The sequence below is a fragment of the Chanos chanos genome, chromosome 12 (genome assembly GCF_902362185.1).
Source record: "Chanos chanos chromosome 12, fChaCha1.1, whole genome shotgun sequence".
NCBI lineage: Eukaryota > Metazoa > Chordata > Actinopteri > Gonorynchiformes > Chanidae > Chanos > Chanos chanos.
Genome location: NC_044506.1, coordinates 4463843 through 4486140, shown reverse-complemented (window position 1 = coordinate 4486140; position 22298 = coordinate 4463843). Strand labels below are relative to the sequence as shown.

Genomic DNA, 22298 nt, shown 5'->3' with positions numbered 1-22298 from the left:
ACACCACACTTAGTCCTCAATTACTCAGTTACTAAAAGCCAAAAACAAAGTTTCAACGAGTCTGATGCAAGTGTAAGTTTATTGCTCCGCATCATTAGCAGCATACAGCAAACTGAGTCAGGTCCTGGGAGAGACTGAATCAACCCTCACAAATCACTTGCTTTTACACAGAATCTTATCAAATTATTAAAAATAGACATCCAATAGACAATCAAGACAGCCATTAGTCACACCTCTCACATTCTTTACCTATCTTGTCAGACACCATTATTTCCCAAACTTTCCCATGCTCTCCAGAACTTGTCATTTTATACACCATTATTTCTCAGGTCTCATCCTTCTGAATAATTTACTGCCACCTAGTGGGATATTCAAGAATATCCATTTGACCTTAATCAAAAACAAATGAAGACATTGATATCACATTGATTTATACTATTGCAAATCTCAACTGTCCTGATTTATTTTATCAGTCAGCAGCTTTGATTAGCTCAATGATTTGTCATTATTCAGAAAATCATTTTATTTCTCCAACAGTACGTTCAAGAAGGATCTAGGATTGTACTTACGTAGCTTCTTTCAGTTATAAGTGACTTGGTTAAGAGTGGACCCATGAGCAATAATTAATACATGTGTAGGACATGGCTGTACTTTAATTTTGTAAGTAGTAATTTATGCAGTGCAGCAGAACACAATGAACTGCTATCATCTCTTTACCATGGAAACTTTGCCCGTTATCAAGTCTGCTCTTAGTTACCCTGAACCTGAATATGTTGAGGTGGGTGCTGTTTGCTTTGGCCCTTCTACCGGGAAAACGCAGCTCCCCTGTGTTTTCTTACAATAATTTGGATATAAAACAGGAAAAAGTAACATGCTGAAGTAGTCAGAGCTGTGCATTTTCATACAGAATAGCTTTATGTAATAAAAATTATAGCTTAATAGTTAGAATAAAGTAAATGTAGTGTTGTGGTGCAGCACCTGTGCTGTTCCTAGGATTAAGCTGTACTGGGATGAAATCCTTACTGTTATTGCTGCAGTCTGATGGAGCCAGTCCAACATCGTACAGTTTTGGGGGTCACAGTCCCAAGTGCTCCTACCACCAATGGGATAGCCAATAGCCGATTGACTGATGACAGATGGGTGTTTAATTTAACTATGAATTATTAGACTTCTTTTCAACTCTTTTGGGAATTTTTCAGATCTTTTTTGTAGGTTATACATGCTAAGAGTTAGTACTCAATACTCTAGACTCAATACTGAAAGAATTGGTCTTGCCTCTTTGTACCCCTCTGCATTATGATTCAGTTACTCTAATCATTCAAATTTGTATTTTTGTGGTATTTTAAAGATTATTTGTCCAACCTTTGTATGAATATTTTGCATATGTTGAAGAAAACATGAAGCAGTAATGTCTTTGGATATGCTTTAATGAAATTGAAATGCAAAGCAATTCAGCAAAACCATGAGTTTGCAATGGTTATAGTTTGATTTGAAGCTTTTTGGTCCCTTCCTGTAATTTTTTTGCTTTTGATTTTCTCTCTCATCAAAACTAAAAAAAAACGCCCTTTTTAGACCATTTTCTGAGACTATGAACTCTATGCAAGCAGAAGAAATGCTGTCTGAAGCTAAAATGATTACATATGACTCAGTTATTTCCCTTTAAAGCCCTTCATTCTCAACCCATTGGTGTAATTACGCCCTAATTCAAGCTTCCACAGATCTTTAACCAGGATGCCATTTCTGGAGTGGAATATCTTGGCCAGTGAGGATTCTGTAGGAGAGGGAGAATATTCATTACATTGTGGACCTTGCAGACTGGGAGCACATTGCACAGTATAGGAAAAGAAGAAAGTGCCATATTTAAAAAACAGGTGTCGCTGACTTTCCCACTTCTAAGATCAAAGGAACATGTTCCAAGAAGATCACTGGTCCAATGGACCTCTTAGACTGGGAGCACATTCCACAACGTAGGAAAAGAAGAAGGTGCCATACTTAAACATACAAGTATCCAGGGGTGGACAGTAACGAAGTACATTTACTTGAATACTGTACTTAAGTACATTTTCCAAGTATCTGTACTTTACTTGAGTGTTATTTTTTTTTGGAAACTTATGGCTTTCACTCCACTACATTTGAAATACAAACATTGTACTTTTCACTCCGCTACATTTCTATGAAGGTTCTTGTCACTCATTACTTAAACGCATAGCTTGTCAGCGGACGAATTTTCTTTTCTAAAATGCGATAGGCCATATTGTGTTCATCACAGGGGAAAACCCAATCACAGTAAACTGCTCCAATGCTGTCAGTCAAATGCGTGCTGCATTTTTTTTAAACAACTGAACTTGGTGGTTTTACTGATGGCTACTACAATGGAAAATAAAGATGATAAAAATAAAGGTTCCTCACCAGAACAGCCATAGCCATATCTTAAGTCCATGTCTGAGATTTTTTAAATCAACTGGTTTCCAAGCTAATTGCTTCCCGTATGCGTTCGCGCGTTGTGTTCGCCTAAAACTTACAGTCATTTGCCACAGTAGATATGAGATGTGACTTGAAAATTGTGTTTTATATGTTTATGAATGAGTGATGAATGTGGTGACAGAGGCAGACCACAACGTCTATTGTTAACACAGTGTGTGAACACGTACGGAAACCAGTTGGCTTGAAAACCATTTGGGGCATAACAGTGAGCCTTGTGTGAATCCACTGCTGATGCATACTAATAATTAACCAACGAAAATGCCGAGTTAACGTTACTGACAAAAATCCTTTCAGAAATACATGTTTTAATCTTGTTAGGTAAACACAGAAATATTTGTAAGGTCAGCGGACTCACGTAGGACCCGGTCCCAGTAAGACGAGGGGGGCGGGAATCAAGAGGTGACGACGGTCATCCCTCTGTTTCACATTTCAGACAATGCTATGTAGTACAAGTAAAATTAACCTAGCCTACAACATTATGACGTGTTTATCCTTTTATGGCCAATCTGAGTTAACCTAGTGCCTGTTTAACTGAAGCTATACACTGTCTTTTATAGAGGAAGCATTTGGTTCAACTGTGTTTCTATAGGCTTTGTAGCGTATTCCACAAGCTTTTTATTCTACAGGTTCTACAAGCAAGTCAGTGCATTCAGTAGGTTGTTTCAGAGTCATTAGACTCTGTAAATGCATTGTTGCAACAATACAACAATGCGATGGCATTAAAAAGAAAAGTGTCTTCATCATAGACTTCAAATGTGAGTTTATGTAACCCACCCAATGTCACTAGGAGTACTTTCACCACAGGTTTAGCTATTCAATTAAATGAAAAAGAAAGGGAGGAGACTTGTGTACCAGAATGAACTCACTTTAATAAATTACTATTCAGGCTGAAATACGGGCTCAGAGTTATGAAGTCATATATTTATTTGTAATACAAAACACAATAGAGATGACAAAGAAACAAAAAGAGAAAGAAATTAATAAAGATTTACAGAGTAAATCATAAGGCGAGCTCCAACAGGTCAGCTGTGGCCAAGATCCCCCAGAGGAAAGACTGGGGATTACACTTGGAATATAACCTGCAATAAAGCAACCACATGGGCAATTCACTACACATTAAAGGAGAGCCAAACCTCTCTAGTAATTCACTACACACCAAACAGGAGCCAGATCACAATGGCAGTTCACTACACACCCAACAAGAGCCAAATGGCAAGGGTTATTCACTACACACCAAACAGGAGCCAAATCACAAAGGCTATTCACTACACACCAAACAGGAGCCAAACCTCTCTAGCAATTCACTAGATCCGTAGATTCTGCTTGTTATCTTCAGTGAACAGTGAGGCTCTGTACTCCAGTGTTCCACGCCAACAGGTAGCTTCTGCTTTGCTCCTCCAGCGTAATTGTTTTGACGAATGGCACAAGTGCCGTTTCCCCTGTCCCATTTTTCCATGTCAATCACATAGTAGTCTTTTCTCTCCATCTTCACGATGTCGAAACCTTCACCGCCAAAGTTGTACCCAGGCACAAAGTAAAAAGAGAAGTGGTTGATGGAGGATTCATAGAAGCAACGAGACAACCCTCTAAGAAGTCATGAGAAACGCAGCGAATCCTCTGCATCTATTTATTTATTTTAATTTGGGCCGGAGGTATACTTAGTATTTTTTCAGTTGTGAACATTATTACTGGACCAGACATGCAAGATAATTTGTAAAACATTAGCTCATTGACATTAAGATCTGTAAGGAGCATCACCTATTTTATTATTTATTTTAATGAACAGATGCAAGTGCTGATCAAGAATTAATTAATTTGAAACTCAAAATTAAGATCACAGTCATGGAAAGACTGAACTTGAATTCATTTGAAAGACTGAATTGATCTAAACAAAAAACTATTGTCGAAAAATGGGTGTGACACATGTGCAAATGAACTTTGGACATGAGAAACAAACTTCACTTTTGCACTGTGATAAGAGTTGGGCTGCATCTAAAGATGATTCTTAAGTCAGTGCCTCTCAGAGGCAAATATTCTAAGGTGTGCTTTGTATGTGTGATTATGGCAGATCTTAAGCGCTGGTGGAGTTCTTCATTAGTTATTCTGTTTCTCTGCTGATTTTGCATGATGTTCATGGGCAAGAAGACAGACTTGCAGGTCATTGTCAAAAGAAACAAAACTGAAGCTCAGCAATTCTTGATCTCATTCTTGGGAGATCAAGCCATTCTTGGGACAGTCTCACCAACTCCAGTTGGAATGCTCCTTTGTCCAAGAGGGCAAGAAGTGCTTTTGCCTAGTTGGTCCATTGCCTGCCTGGAGAAATGTGAGTGGGGTTGTCTGATGAGATGGAGTAAGTCCTCTGAGAGTTTGAAAGTTGGATACTATTTGCTGTAAGAACACGTGCATGACGGTATTTGCAGCAGAACCAGTGCGCTCTGTGTGCTGGTGGAGGTGACAGAAATGAAGTGGTCTCCCTCTCATCTCTTGCGGAAAGCTAAGACTGTTGTGTGTAATACTGTAACAGAGTGGCTTTGGCCTTAGAGCTGCAGGCTGAGGCCATTGAGCTGGGCAAAGAAAAAAAAAATAAATAAAAAAATAAAATCTTCCATGACAAAGGAAATGAAGAGACCACTGAGCCCTGGTACTTTTTTGCTCCTCAAAAAAGACACAAATCTTTTCCAATACCGTTCCCTTACGGAGCTGATGAATGTCATGAGGAGTCAATAGATCTTAATGGGTAGATGGAATGTCTTCTTGGATGGTCCTGAACAGTCGATGCTGAAGACTTGATTTTTCACATATGAAACTGACCAGACTTATGATTGTTTAAACTGTTGCTCTAGTATACTTAAGTTTTGTGCAGATCACTGACTGGTGTATGTTGGAATGCATGGGAATTACTGCTTGTATTTACTACAAGCAAATGGCTTGCCAAATAGCATGTACGAGCCCATCTCTGTGCCAGCCCAACAACGTTATGACAGAACTGACTTCCCTTAAGTCCACATTATTCTTTTTAAAGAAACTGGACAAATGTTGAAAGAGGACTTCTCCAAATGGTCTGCCCCTCTAAATGTAGAGGTATAAGAGCTCCTCATGGAAAGGTTGGCCATGTAGGGGTTGTCAAGCTCGTAGACCAAACTACCTATAATTCCCTGCTTGACCACATGGGTAATCTGAACTCATCTTCTCAGCTTTCACTGTAACGGTATTGGATACAGCAATGGAGCCAGATACCAGACACAGTGATGATGCAATTTTCGGCATAAAACCACAGAAAAATCCAAACTTTTGCTCTCTCCAGCTCTCTTCAATTCTCCAACTCTAGCAGCGGCTCGCTCTAGCAGCAGCTTGCTAGCCGCGGGTGTCTCTAGCAGGGTTCCTGCCTGCATAAAGAGACACCGTTACTCCTTGGCATTGGATCTCTCTGGCGAGTGATCCTATCGGGATGAACTATTCATCTGGGCACACTTTAGTTTTACGATTATATACAGTTAATGTAAAGGAAGTGTTGTTATTTGAATTCTTTTATGATTTAAATGTACACACTGTATTTCATGTACAATGCGGTTTTTAGCCGTTTGTTATTTTCTTTTAGTTACAACTTATGAAGGATAGATCTGGCATGTGTTCTCTCTCTCTCTAGCTCCCCTTTCTGATTGCACACCTATGACATTGGGATTGCAGTGTGACTTAAGGGTTGGGTAGAGTTGTTGAGTTTAGGGCCTACTTACTTGGGACTAGCTCTCAAGTTAGAGATTCTTTGTTCTCTCCCAGAGAGCATCTGCTTATCTAGAACAGGTGGGTTCCTTGTGGGTATGCATTAATAATTGGTCATCATGTGGCTTAGCAATACTGTTCAAACCAGTAATCCATTCATTCATTCCTTCATTTTCTAAGCAGCTTACCCCAATCAGGGCCTGCTGCCTATCCCAGCGCTCATTGGGCCAAAGGCAGAGCAGACACGCAGATAAACACATTCATACCTAGGGGCAATTTAGTATCTCCAATTCGCCTGACGTACATGTCTTTGGACTGTGGGAGGAAACTGGAGCTCCTGGAGGAAACCCATGCAGACACGCGGAGAACATGCAAACTCCACACAGAAAGGACCCTGGCTGCCTGGCCAGGAATCAGACCCAGGACCTTCTTGCTGTTAGGCGACAGCACTACCTACTGTGCCACCATGCCGGCCTTTTTTTGTTCCAGCTGATAATGGAAATTTGGTGACAACAGCCAATCATTACCAGGGTCTGCATCACAGTGACACATACTGAGAGTTGGGCGTAAATGTGTGGTTATTCTGGGGGCTTGTAATACTAACTCAAATAAGGCCTGGTGAAACCAGACCAATCTTGATTGACTTGTCACTTCTGTGAATTGTTTAGGAAGAAGGTCTTGGTCTAAATGTAATCAAATGAATGGTCAAATGACAGTGTAATGATGCTTAGAGATGGTCATAACAGTATCACAAGACATTCCAGACATAGATGCAGAATAAGCTCTGCTGGCACATAAGAAGCTGGTATGGCTTAAGTGTTGCTTCCACAGAGACAGAACCATAGGGAGAATGCTGTGTTTTTGAAGCAAAAAATTCGGACAACCCATCTGGACACAACATGCCTGTATGTAAAACAGCCTCCTGAAGGCATAGATGATGCCTGTGATCTGTTCAAGTCAAAGTTGGTCACTGTTGTTTAGGTAGCTGCCCTCAGATGGTCTCATAGAAAATTTAACTCATACACTCACAACCGCTGGCAGTGTTAATTAGCTTGTGAGTTAATCTTACAGTAACATGAAATTAAACACAGACACCTATGTAACTCTGTGTAGATTTAGACGTCTGAATACTACACTCTTTATAGCACATTATAAAAACATCTTTACAAAGGATTTCTTTGATAGTATCCTAGAATCTTCTCACAAGTTTTAGCAAATTGTTTCTTCTAACCAAATTAGGTGTGATTCAGCATGGGCTCTTGATACTTTTTGGCATACCACAATAATGCACGTAAAGGATGTACATGCTAAGTTTAACTTAACACATTGGGACTGTGTGTGAATAGCACAAACTCTTGCATGTTGTCTGTGGGTGTTATATCAAGCTAGAATGTAGATTGGTGATTATTCAGGGTAGACCTCCCTCAGAGCATACGCAGCAGTAATTTTATTATAACCATTGTTGTCATCGTCATTGTTTTCATCATCATCATCATCATCATCATCATCATCATCACCACCACCACAACCACCCAAGTAACCAACAAAAATGCATCACACTGTTACAGTGCCTTTCTGACCAGACGTCAAAACTTTGATTGCTCGGTTGAGGAATATTAACATACAGAAATGAGTTATGAGTTACTTGCCAGGTTGCCACAACATGACATTATTAACTTGATGGCACAGGAGCGATTTGTGTTAGACAGCACAGATGAATAGATGGCATTCTTTTAAGACCCGCCCCCCCCCCCCTCCTCCACACACGCACACACATTTTTAGTGTCTAATGCATTGCACTATTTTTTTTTTTACTGATTCTTGTATTTATTCTTCTTATTAATCTGTTCATTTATTAATTACGCATCTATCTATCTATCTATCTATCTATCTATCTATCTATCTATCTATCTATCTATCTATCTACCCTTTTCTGTATATATTTAATGTATTTGCAAATGCAGAAGTTATGTTTTATGAAGAGAAAAGGTGGTCCCATGTGACCGATGCACTTTGGAGAAAACTTTTTATTCTCTGCAACATTCCAATTCCTACTATTCTCTGGTTGTCCAACATGTCACAGCGTCAACTCCAATCTGAATAAAGCGTCTCCTTATTTAGTTCTATTTATTTGAGCGTTTTAATAATCATAAATTACATGGGCAGATCTTTTAATTTTGCGCTAATTTGATATCTCTACTGATATTACCACTCACTATGACGGATCCTATGTCCAAAATGTTTCAGTCATTTTTACATCCTCCATGCTTCCCCTCGTGTTGTAAACGTAATCTCAGAATCCTAATTATTTCGGACAGGTTTGAGAAACACGGCAGAACTCGTTCGGGAAAAACAGGTTAATGCGACTGAGGGAGGGAGAGACGCCGTGTCTGCTGTACCGACTGCAGCGCTCCACGGTTTACACTTCTCAAGCAATTACCAGGAAGCGCCAAATTGTGTCTGGTTCAAGGAATAACAGTACATCGCAAATACGCATTTTGTCAGTTGGGGAGGAAGTTCTAAATTTGTTTAAGTTTGTGCATGAGCTCTCGAAGCAACTGAGAGTCGTCGTAGAAGTCATAAAAAGTCATAATCCCTGGCAATCCATTTTTGTGCAATCCCCGAGCCGCACATATGACTAACTATGACTACCACTAACCATTCAAACTGTTCGGCACTGGGCTGGAGGAGCACATCCGTTTGCAGTGTAATTGCACATGAATTTCTTCTCCATCCGACAAAATGTATGTAATGTAATGTATGTATGCAACTTGGCCAAGCTCGGTGTTGGTGGCATTCACTCTATGGAGACCCGTTTCTGTCAAGGGCCGCTATTTAGCCGCTATCGCCTAATTCACTTCTTTAGCGTTTGAGTCCTGCCCACTGTTATCTTCTCCTCCAGGTTATTTAGCTGGCGAAACGTAAACAGGCAAACAAACAAATAAATAAACAAGTAGACTTAAAGCATATCGCCATAGAAAGTAAATTTACTTATTTCCAAGCTTACTTACTAAAGCGTTCATCAATTTATCCGTTATTTTACTTCGCATTTGTTTGAAGTTTTTTTTTCCCCTCTGTGAGTGAGTTTTTATACTGTAATGCCAGTTCTGTGAGGAGAGATTCTTTATTTCCTGCCAGTAACAGGTATGATGATATTAATCTTACAGAGTATAAGAACCACAGGCTCCATGGTGCACACTTGAGAGAAGGCAGTGATAAGAGTATTTAACTTGTGGATAGTTTACCAGGTAATCTCTTTATAACCCCAAGGTACGTAAGTGTTTCAAAGTGTTTCTCAAATTTTGTAGTCTGTACCTAGCCCATCCCAGTCCTTCCAACATGTGCTAAATCTGCAGTCTGCAATCTGCAAACAGTCTCTAGGTATTATTCAGACAACTGCCTAAGCAAGCTTCTGATTCTATTCAGAGACAAACACTGCCAACGTTTCTATATTCACTTCCAATAATAAATATAATGATATGAAACATCAGATATGCAACATTCTTGCAGACCTCAGCTGTGACCATAGAACACATACCAACTGTACTAGGGTAACAAGGGTAACTGGGTCCTAATTTGTTTAAGTAGTGCCTTTACATTTGGGATTTTATTGAAATCTAGACAAAAGAGCACAGTCTCTTGGGTGAATCTTTTCTGTCAGGACATTGGTCTACTTCATTCAGCAATATGAAACACTAATGCATGAGTCATGTGGAGAAACCCTAAGTTGTGCTGGACAGTTATGGTACTCTATGCAGGATGACAGGGTATGTTCAGACATGATGTTACATGCGGCGTATTTGTGTGTGTGTGTTTGCGTCTTGTTACGTCCTGTGTCTTGTTTTTCTCTCTCTCTCTCTCTCCTCTCCCCTGTCACCTGACGCAGGGATCCAGCGGAGGCGCGAAACAGCTGCCACTCCCCACCTGGCCTGGTGTTGCGTCCCACCTCCCTGTTCCCAGCCAGCCAACCAAAGACGGAGCGCCCCTCGTAGGATGGCCAACCGGAGATGGGGCGCGGAAATTTAAAGATCCCGGTTTTTAACTGTTGGTAGATTTCGGGCGTGTTGCGTTCGCTCTTGTGCTTTCTTGTGTTGTAATTACTCGCTGTGTATCGTGTTTGACTTTTGTTATTGTTTGACTACGGTTTTGGATTATGGATTGGCTTTGGTTGTTTTCGATTGGCGTGGGGAGAAGAACAGGTAAGAGGGGGATCCCCGCGCTAGGAGTTAACTGTGTATAGGGGTTAGGTTAGAGGCGGGTGCCACTATTGTATGTTTTATTTTGGTAGTCAGTGAGTGTAGTTAGGTTTATTTTGGCTCTGCCACCTTTTTGTTTTTTGTAGTTAAGTGTGTGTTTTCCGGTAGGCAGTTAGGGTGGTTTCTGTTATATTTCGTTCATTCCTTGGCACCGTCTATAGTTCTCTCCCCTCTCCGTGTTCGTTTGTAAATATTCCTGTGTATATATCCCTTTGTTCACTTTGTAAATATCTTTAATACGCTGCACTTTTTTTGTTGTACATTGCTCCCGTGTCTGTGTGTTTTTCCCCCTCACACCGTCCCAATCCGACACTGGTGGTGGGTTTCTTTATGCTACGCCCCTGCATCATACCCCTAGACCCAACTCACCATCTGGGACGTAACACATGGCCAGGCTTTCACAGTACATTTATCGACAATACTGTATTGGCAATGCAATGTTTTACATGCAGCAGGCCAATTCAGTATTTTATTAAAAGCAAGCTTGCTGGGTAGGTGGCCTGATTATTGGCTTGTTCCTCCCTTCACACCCCTTAATGTGTGAATCATCACAGTATCTGTTTTGGCACTTGTGGTTTTCATAGCTGTTTTCATTTCTAGGCAAAATGTGACTGACTCTCCACTTGCAGAGCAACAGCTGTTCCAAAGTGCTGTCTTATCGTGACAAACTTATCTGCTGTCAGTAAGTCACCCTGATCATAGCTGATAGTTGAAGTGCACCAACAGACATAAATCACACCTTTGAGCAAAAGAAACCTCAGCCTTGACACTTATCTCAAAGCACTCTTGTAGAAGACTGCAATATCTAACCTATTTATAAATACAAATCTACTTACCTGTTTGGAGAAACGGGGGCTCATACAATCACTCCTGAGAACAGTGCATATTTGTAAAAATATGTCTTAGAGGGGAGTAAACAGAAGTTCGTTTAAATTTTGGTCTGTTCAAACAACTGTCGATTTGTGAAACAAGTGATGCGATGAAGCTGTTGACAAGGAGATTGAGCATACAAGGTTGAAGAAGCTGATGCTGGGTATTGACTATAGTGATGAGACAGAGAGAGACTTGTCTTGAAAAGTGAGAGTGATGTATACATAGATTTTCATTCATTTTTGGAGAGACTGTGTTTTTTGGAAAGACTGTAAAGGGAGAGATGAAACACATTCATACCATCTTTTAATCATTAATTTTGATATCTCGCTGGGTATATAGTTACTTGAAAAGAAACTGTTACAATCCACAGTGCTTCATGTATTTGTCTCATGTATAGACATTACACATCTGATGTATTCTTAAGGACATGTGTTTGCAATGAGAACTGCTGGCTCTCCAGAGCAAGTGATGTTAGTGTGAAAGGAAATGTGCCTGTGACGTGTTGACATCGACATCTCAAGTATGTGCACAAGGGCCAATAAAAATGAAGACAGTGGCAACTGATAAAGAGATATGCAGATATTGCTTAATTGTGATTACTTTTAGTATAAAGACAACAAGGCACTCGTATGTTATGTGCGACTCTTGAACCTCTGTATTTCAAGGGGAACTTGACATATAGATAATACTGAAAATGTAAGAAAATACACATGGGCCATATTCAAACTGATGTATTTTGATTTGGAAGGAAAAAGTATTCAGAAAACATGGAACTTATCCCACTTATATACAGCCAGTTGTGCCATATGCCACAATCAGTTTTGAAGTGTGAAGGGCACCTCTTCACTGCACCTGCACAGAAAAGCCCCTCCCAAAAAACAAACGTCACACAATCTGCTTAAAACTGTCTTCTTGTTATTGTTGTTGCTGTTGTTGTTCTATAGACAAATGTGGGGCAACACAACACCTGTGACTCCTCTCTCTTCTCTACTGTCTCTCACCCTGTGTGAACTTTCCCATTCTTAAAACTTCCTGCCAGTTAAAGTTGAAGACTAAACACTGTGCCTGATCAGTTCCACTCAGTGAAGATCAACTCATTCTGTATGCATTATTGAAAAGGAGGGTGACTGAGAGTGCAGTGTGAGGTGTGCTGCTCCCTGTGTCACTATGCCTTTGCGCTGTTTCAGGGACCTTGCTGTCACCGTGGGGTGTCGGTCAGAACACAATCCAAGCATCCAATTTGGGGTTTTTGATATTTATTAAAACGCACAGCACGACATGAGCACACTTAAATGACAAAAAAGGGGGTTTGGTTGAGATGGTCTGGTTTAGGTATAGGTATGTGGATGTATGTGTTTGTGTGTGTGTGGTTTCTGGAAATAAACATATAAAACATAATGGATAAGTTGTTAAATATGGATGTAAACATAAACATAAATACATATACATACACATGAACAACACTATTTACAGGGAATATTTGGTTGCATGACTGGATAAACTGTAATAACCTGTTGCCGGTCCGCGTTCATGAGCCCACTAGTAGCGCTAGTGTGCGGTAACCACATTGGACTCTTAACTGTAGCATGCTACATAGCTAATGTCAGCATGCTAAGTGGCTATGCTAAGAAAATAATTCACAGGGCGCCGCCATATTGGGGCGCTACACTGCGCATGCGTGCCAATGGGACTCTGATCGTGGACCGGCACTATGGCAACAGCGGAGGGGTTACACTAAGGTCATGCACGTCACTGTACAGGTATACATGCATTGTATCGATACGGCTATGTGGCTATAACGTACAGGCAAGGACTAGCATACATATAAATACGTATCTTAGTGACGGCAGACGGCAGGGAAATTACAGCGATCATACATGCAACCGTTACTAATGAAAATACTAATAAAGACATGCATACATATATAACAACTATATACAGTTAATTACAAATCTTCCCCTTATTACGAAAGATGCACCCTTAGCCCAACAATGTTTTGCACTTACAGTCGTCACTGACGCACACCGCATTAACTTAAACTGTCCAGGTTCTGACTTCTTCTCGCCGGAGTGGGGGTTGATCTGACGATCGGGGGGGATGCTAGTCATATATATGCTGACCTGTATCTTTAACCCTATTGGTCGTAAGGTCAGAGGGCAGCCTGGATGGACAGGTCAGCTGGCTAATCCTGACCTGGACGAGAAGTTTATGGGTGCGGTCTTTGGTGTACGTGCAACTTGTTGACTTTGGGGTGCATCGGGGGGAGGGGGAGCTCTGCCAGCCTGCTGGAAAAATACAGAACTTGCACGGTGCATTGGTTATCCAACATGTTGAAATTGGTAGTGTGAAATGATTAACCTGACTGAAAGTACTTGTGTTTAATATGAAAAATACTGAGAGGGTTAACTGACTAAATATAGATGGTGATGTTAAATGATTACTTTATGAAATTATGTAAGTGTATGTAAATCTGAGTTATACTTCCCTTGGACAACCATTTAAGCACTGTCTTCTGAGGCAGAGGTTCCCAACTGATGGCCCTTTTATACACTCACTATTGTGTTTTGCCTCACTGACAGGCAGTCTGGGCCTGGGAATCGAACCAGCAACCCTCCAGTCACAAGCCCGGTTCTCTACCCTTTAGCTGCCCCCATCAGCGCACTGGAGTATTTCCAGCCATATATAGAGGGTCGCCATGTGATGGCGTTTCCTGACCACAGCAGTCTTTGCTGGTTAATGTCTTGTCCAAACCCAGCAGGCTGGCTGGCTAGATGCTGCCTCAGATTACAGGACTTTGACTTCAGCATCGTTCACAAGCCAGGAATTGACATCAAGGTATCTGACACTCTCTCTAGTAATCCTCTGCCAGGTGAAGGTGAACCAGCCGACCTCTTACCTCATTATGCGGTCATTTCTGGCCTCGACTTATGTTCTCTCACCCCAGTGATGCTAACGGATCGCTCCCATATGAGGAACCTACAGTTAGATGATCCAGTGACTGGCCCACCGCTCTGTACCTTGGAAAATGCCTCTAGTATGGAGGAGGGAGAATGTCCATAATATATACTCCCAGACGGTCTCCTGTTCTTTAATGACCCTAAGGCACACTGTGGGATGCACCCCCTGAAGCAGTTGAAGCTTATAGCCCCCCGCTGCTATCCGAGGAATGCTCCTAAAATATTATCATGACTACCCCACTGCTGGACACTTAGAGGTCACCAAAACTTTAGCACGAATCAAGTCCAGAATCTTCTGGCCACAGATATACTCAGACATCAAAAGATGTGTCATTAGCTGTGAAATCTCCCAACTCACGAAGCCAAGCCAGTGAAAAGCTGCTGGGCTTATGATTCCCATCCATCCACAAAGGCCTTGGGAATATGTGGGAGTTGACTGTGTTGGTCCCCTGCCACGTACCCGCAATGGAAATGCCTACCTGTTGGTCTTCGTAGACTATTTTTCAAAGTGGGTTGAAGTGAGCGCTGTTAAGGAGGCTACAGCCCAGGTTGCGACAGTTTCTGACTGACGTAGTTGCGTGTCATGGTCCCCCTACTTACCTCATATCGGATCAGGGATCTCCCATTACTGCAGAACTCTTTCAGAATGTTGTGTCTGCTCTGGGGACAGAGCATAGACTCACAACTACCTACCACCCCCAGACAAATGCAACGGAACGCGTGAACCGCATGCTGAGAACAGTCATCTGTTCTTATGTAGGGAATAAGCACACGTCCTAGGATAAGTATATCCCCCAGATATGCTTTGCTCTATGAACAGTGCCACATCAGAGTACAGGTTTAAGCCCCTCTATGATGCTGTATGGCCATGAGCTGGACACACCTCTTGATTTGATTAGCCAGCTGACACAGGAAGGAATGGAGGGTTCTGAGATGGCCCACCCTGAAATATTGCAGGCCTCATCAAGGCAAAGCTGGCCCCTCTGTATACTGGGTGTTGTGGAGTGACGGGTGATATTCTTGGGTGATGGTAAAAAAACATAAAAAACTGGCTCCGCCACAATAGCACTTTAGTGCAACGATGTGTATTTACAGTGCTATCCAAAACAGCCCAACAACGCAAAAAATCCAAACATGGTGTAAAATGTTGGCAAAAAGATTTGGCAAAACAAAGAGAAAAATCAAAACGAAAGGACTCAAATTTACATATATACATACAGCGTTTACCACTCATTACACAGAGGTCCTACCATGACCGATCTCTCGGTGGAACTAAACTCTAGACACCCAGGGGCTCTCTTTCAATCATCTGCCCTGCCCCCAGCTCATACCATAGGTAAGACTGAAAGGTAAAATACATTCCTTTACCCTCATATCCCCAGCCAACTATAAAAAAGTCACATTTAATACACACCTAAACTTGATGATCACAGCACATAACATAATGAATAACACATTTAATAAATTGTATACTTTCAACCAATGAAAAGTAGTAAAAAGTGGCCGAAACATCACATGTGGGATAAGAGAGGGGTGCAGGCAAACCACGTCTTAGTGCAGTTTATAGTCTAGCATTAGTCATCTAGTCATAGCCAATACTGTCTTCAATAGCCTGTTTGTAGCACTTAATCTTTTATAAGAGATTTTGGCCAAATGTGTTCAACGACACATATAGCTACAGTAAACTTTGTAACCTGTAAATTGATGATAACGTAATGCTATGCACCTCAGATGCGGCCGTACTAATCTATGACATACATAACACGTATAGAATCGTGTGTTGTATGTCTTGCATGCGTCATTATATTAAGACACAACACCAGCTTTGAAGACATGGTGTTCAATTATTTTAAAAACACAGGGGTTTTTTCACCTACTGAAAAGTAACAGTTTTACAGCAGTTCTACGGCTCAACTTGATCCCTGGGGAAATCCCAGGAAATAGCCTAAGTAAGAAATAATAAGTAATTAATAATTATATTTTTCTATGTTATAGCAGAGACACTGGAATAGTGTGTGTGTGTGTGTGTGTGGCAGGGTGCACCCCACTGTAGGTGGGGGGTGGGGATCACAATGCTGGGCTTAACATCGTGATGACTGCCAGCCATCGACAACGGACAGTGGCATCGTCCGTTGGCCCAACCCTAGTGACAATGACCTGCCTGACTTGACTCAGTCTCACACTATCGATGATGCTGACAGCTGTATCCCAGACGGGAATCTGACTCTAACAGGATACTCAGCAGTGGGTGCCAGTACAGTTTAAGGCTCAGTTAATGGGTTACCCATAATTGGTCTTACAACAGGTGGACAAATCCTCTCCACACTCAAAGGATGGACCTAAAGTAAAAGTTTGTCATTCACATTTTTACACTTATTAGTCAAACAAATAGGGTTGCTTAATGGGTCTGAAACGCCCCCCCCCCCCTTTGAAAAAGTAGGAAATTTGAGTTTTGATTGTTAATTATGGTTTGTTTATTGCACAAAGAAAAAAAAATCTGCCCATAGGTAAAGTATATTGTGTACAATGTGTCACCAGGGTGACACAATTTTGTGTTTTTTTTTCTATTAATGTACTGTGATCTGGTCATTGGACCAGAATGTTTGATTGTTTCCTGTTGGATATTTGTATTACTGAGGATGCTGTTGGATTTTGAAAATGTTTGTTACATAAAAAGGGGTACTGTGCTGGCTTATGTTATGCCTGTGGAGGGTGTTTGGTTTTTCCTTTGTTTTTTGCTCTCAGCTGCCATGTGTGACTGTAACCGATGTCAAACTGTGTTAGTCACCTCCTCCAAACTGTGTCTAGCTTTCCTATTGTATAGCTGGTTGGACAGCACGGCTAAGTTCAGCCTTTATCCTTTTTGGGTTGGGGGACTCTGTAACAGTCATAGTGTGCTGTGCCTTTAAGACAGCTCTGTTGTCCCACCTCTTCCATGGTGTCTCCAGTCTTCAACCTATGAAGCTAAAGTGTCACAAGCTGATAATGGAAATTTAATGACAACAGCCAATCATTACCAGGGTCTGCATCACAGTGACACATACTGAGAGTTGGGTTTAAATCTATGGTTATTCTGGGGGTTTGTAATACTAACTCAAATAAGGCTTGATCAAACCAGACCAATCTTGATTGACTTGTCACTTCTGTGAATTGTTTATGAAGAAGGTCTTGGTCTAAATGTAATCAAATGAATGGTCAAATGACAGTGTAATGATGCTTAGAGATGGTCGTAACAGTATCACAAAACGCTCCAGACATAGATGCAGAATAAGCTCTGCTGGCACATAAGAAGCTGGTATGGCTTAAGTGTTGCTTCCACAGAGACAGAACCGTAGGGAGAATGCTATGTTTTTGAGGCAAAAAGTTCAGACAACCCATCTGGACACAACATGCCTGTATGTAAAATAGCCTCCTAAAGGCATAGATGATGCCTGTGATCTGTTCAAGTCAAAGTTGGTCACTGTTGTTTAGGTAGCTGCCCTCAGATGGTCTCATAGAAAATTCAACTCATACACTCACAACCGCTGGCAGTGTTAATTAGCTTGTGAGTTAATCTTACAGTAACATGAAATTAAACACAGACACCTATGTAACTCTGTGTAGATTTAGACGTCTGAATACTACACTCTTTATAGCACATTATAAAAACATCTTTACAAAGGATTTCTTTGATAGTATCCTAGAATCTTCTCACAAGTTTTAGCAAATTGTTTCTTCTAACCAAATTAGGTGTGATTCAGCATGGGCTCTTGATACTTTTTGGCATACCACAATAATGCACGTAAAGGATGTACATGCTAAGTTTAACTTAACACATTGGGACTGTGTGTGAATAGCACAAACTCTTGCATGCTGTCTGTGGGTGTTATATCAAGCTAGAATGTAGATTGGTGATTATTCAGGGTAGACCTCCCTCAGAGCATACGCAGCAGTAATTTTGTTGAAAAGAGAACTAGACCCAGTTTAGTTTCCATTTAAAAACATTACCTACTGCTCTCTGAGAATCTTCAGTCAGATGTGTTTCGATGTTTCTTAAGTATGACATTAAAGCTTCTCTTGAGGCTTGTAGGCAAGGCATCCCATCTTATATAGCCCAAGATTGGAGTGGTCTACAGAACTATGCTAAAAATTGTGGACCTTGTAGTCCTTACTTGAAACAAATGAATAGCTTTTTGATCTTCTCAAGTGGCAATATCCTCACTACAGGGCACCTACAGGGAATGAGGTGTTCATGGATGAGGGCATTCTGCATATGGTAAGTCTGGTGAGACCAAGATGTCATGCCGCCATTTAATTTGTTGTGTGATGGAGCCTTATGTGAAATCTTTTTAGATTAACTCCAATTGACTGGTTCCACAAATCAATAATATTGAGCAATATTGAACACTTCCACCATTTACCACAGGAGGGCTTGCACTGCTCAAATGGAATCAATGACAACATGTTAAGATAGCAAGTGCGACAGGTACCCTGATGCCGCTGCACAAACTGTAATGCCTTGTTGCCTGAAATATTACCCTAAGTCAACAGTAGCTGAGTTTATAAACGTTGAATATGAGAAACAAATGGCACAACAAAATGCCTACTTTGGGCATGATCTTGAACAGTTTTGCAGCCATTCACCTTAATTGTTGTGGTGTTTTCTGTGTTTTTTTGTTGGGTCTGCTCCTGTTTGGAGCAATCCACCTGGAGATCACAGGGTTCATTCCCATGTGAATGCAGCATAGATTTTGCCCATTGCTTACGTTTGTAAAGGTTCTCTGGAGGTCACGACTGCTGGTTCATCACAGGGCGGTTTTATGCTTGATGGGAACATACTGTGAGTTCTCTTTCCCTCAGCATGAATGTATTTCCTGTAAGCCTGTCTGTATGAGGTGTGTGCTAAATAAACAAGATCATACATTGTGACAATAGCACAGTGGTATCACTGCCGGGGTAATGAGAAAGGACTGTGTCTTGTGTGTTGTCTAGCTGAAATGAAGTTTGCAAATAGTTTTGTATATTTCACACTGTTGTGGTCTGTTCTGGATTGAGCGTGGTGGGTGAGATCCTGAATTGCATTTTCGCCCCCGGTGTATGGACTTTTCTTTGTATATAATTTCTCGCCTTTCAAGAGGGAGACTGCCTCAGCTGCTGGAACTGATCAAACAGTTGAGATCACAAAATGTCACAAATAGTGACGTGATCTGATCATCACAAGCTTCAACATTGCATTTTGGTTCTTAATAGATGATTTACTTTGTTGCTTGACCTACAGTATTAGCCCTTTTCACTTTATACTTCACTCCACAGTGTTATTTTGTCATGCACGTAACATGGTCTTAAATAAAATCCTCACACTCAGTTTTGCCTTTGATGATGCTTTAATGAAATGAAAAATCAAAGTGAAGCAGTACAGCAAAGCATAAGATTAATATATTTGCAAAGTATGGATTTGCTGACTTTTTCCCTTACTCTGAAATTCACACAAACTATCCCTGAACATTCTGACTGAAACTGCGCTTGAAAAACATGCTTATCATAACACTCTCCTTTACTCTAGTTTACACACAACCCCCGCCCCCCCCCCCCCCGTCCTACCTGCCCTTATGACTCCAAATGCTGAATTCATTGGTGTAATTCTGCCCTAACTCCAGCTTCCACAGATCTTTAGCCAGAATGCCATTTCTGGAGTGGAATATCTTGGCCAGTGAGGGTTCCATGGGTGAGGAACCATATTCCTCACATTTTGGACCTCTTAGACTGGGAGCACATTCCACAACGTAGGAAAAGAAGAAGGTGCCATACTTAAACATACAAGTATCAGTCACCTTACCACTTCTAAGATCGAAAGAACATTTTCCCAGGAGATCACTGTTCCAATAAGTGTCTGCATCATAGACTTCAAATGTGAGTTTAGTTGCCATGGAAATTTGAATGGGCCCAAACTCAAATGTCTCCGGCCAACGGGGATTGTCATTATTCATAATCACTTCAGTACGCTTAATTGTAGAACCATATGACACCTTCACAGAGCCATCTGTTTTACTTGTTACATCTCCATATAAACCTTTGGCCCTGAGCCCACAGACTTTGAGTGTGGCAAGACCTTTTCCAGCAGGACAGCAGTTAGAGTGAATATTTTTACTCCTGTTACACACACAAGCACAACGATCCCTAGCACTGCACTGCCTTCCGATCTTACATTTTTCAGAGCAAACGTTTTGTAATGCATTGTTCTTGATGTATTTCTCCACTGCTCTCTTCAGTCCATACCTGGCAGGATGTTTTTTATCTAAAAGAAAGTGAAGTGGCTTGAGAGAGTATATGACCACGTCTGGTATGGTCTTCAATGACCCCAACCATGCATTAAGAGTACTGGGTTGGGATTTGATCGAAAACAACAGATCCTCTCCGTTGATGTTCCCTCCAATGATTTCTGTTTCACGGTCATTGAACATACTGGTGAAACTCTGTTGAGTGCCCATCTTCTTCTTCAGTTCCTGACAGCGCCGGAATTCTGCCTTCAGAGTTACACTCTTATACGTTCCAGAAGCCTCAACGTCCAAGCAGTCTTTCACTGCAGTGTCTGTTAACCCACTCATAGAAGCCTGGCAGGATTTGATTGCTGTAATGGCTTTCATTTTCCCACCCAGGGTAACCTTGGAAGTGTAATGAGTGCCATAAGTGTCAACTACTTGGTGGTAGGCCTTAGCATCATAAAATTTTGGAAGGCTTTTAATGGCTTCGAGAAAGTTTTCATGCAGAGGGGGTTTACGGCTTATTCCGTATCTGTGAAGAAATTCAACACTAGGTCAGCAAATGAATCTTTAAGGGATCACAGCCCTCCAACCAAATACATTTTTAGTTTCATTTTAACTCTACCTGTAAAAGTTGCATTTGATCTCATGTTTGGTAAAACTGTACTTGTCTTCCTTGGATTTCTTCATGGCATGTGTTGCCTCTCTGGAGTGAGTTCCCCCAAAAGATGCCCCACCCACTATTTTTAGATCCAGACCAACTTTCCAGTTATTACTGACCGATGAAGTGGAATCGTTGACAAGTGACTCGCTGGATTCATAGACCCTGCTGGAGACCTTCATGGAGCACTGAGACTGTGCTCTCCAGTCCACCACAGCAGCAGGCAATTTCTGCTTCACTTTGTTCATAAACGTGTTGCTCCTTAATATGCATGTGCCGTTTCCTTTGTCCCATTTTTCCATGTCAATGACGTAGGAGCCTTTTCTCTCCATTGTCACAATGTCAAAACCTTCACCACCAAAGTTGTATCCAGGGACAAAATTTGCTTCTTTACACTGTTCTGGAGTGCCAAGTTCTTGCTCCTCAGAGATGACTTGGGAAAACTGAAGGTGGCATGCCCACCAGAAGATGAGGTAAAACCACTTCACCGGCATTTTCTGTGTGGTCACTAAAAACACCAAGAGTGTTTTGGCCTGATTTAAAACAGGTTAGATTGATCAAGTGACAATTGTTAGTTTTATTCAAATGGAATTCATGGCTTGAAATTCAATCTTGTAAATATAAATCAAAATACTCTTTTTTTCAGTTTGCAAAAAGGTTTCAGGAACATTACAAATGGACTAGCATAATAAATGACGTAGATTCTTACCTTTTGATTCAGTTAGAGGATGTTTGCTTCTCTGCACTCTTACATCTCCTTATATATGGGTGCAATTGGGTGGTGGGACACTGTGGTGGTGAGTGTTGCCTGCCAATCTCCAGACCTGTTGCTTTGTTGCTAAAAATAACCTTGAGCTAATTTTCTGTCAACCACAAGCTTATTGTGTGTCTGTTGTTTATAGACTTCAGATAGCTGTTTTTACATATTACCCAACAGGGAACCTACAAGATAGCAATGTTTATTATTTATTTATTTATCATTATTATAACCATTGTTGTCATCGTCATTGTTTTCATCATCATCATCATCATCATCATCATCATCATCATCATCACCACCACCACAACCACCCAAGTAACCAACAAAAATGCATCACACTGTTACAAT

The 22298-nt window shown here is 41.1% G+C and overlaps 1 protein-coding gene across 1 annotated transcript; it reads right to left on the bottom strand.

Moving 5' to 3' along the window:
• Positions 1 to 3484: 3484 nt before the first annotated feature.
• LOC115825552 (perforin-1-like) lies at positions 3485 to 21684 on the bottom strand. The gene is made up of 4 exons (XM_030789335.1): positions 21155 to 21684; positions 19871 to 21061; positions 3774 to 4070; positions 3485 to 3563 (listed from the first exon to the last, which is right to left on the bottom strand). Exons 1-4 carry the CDS (start codon positions 21682 to 21684, stop codon positions 3485 to 3487), a joined length of 2097 nt encoding a protein of 698 aa, XP_030645195.1.
• Between the last annotated feature and the right edge of the window lie 614 nt (positions 21685 to 22298).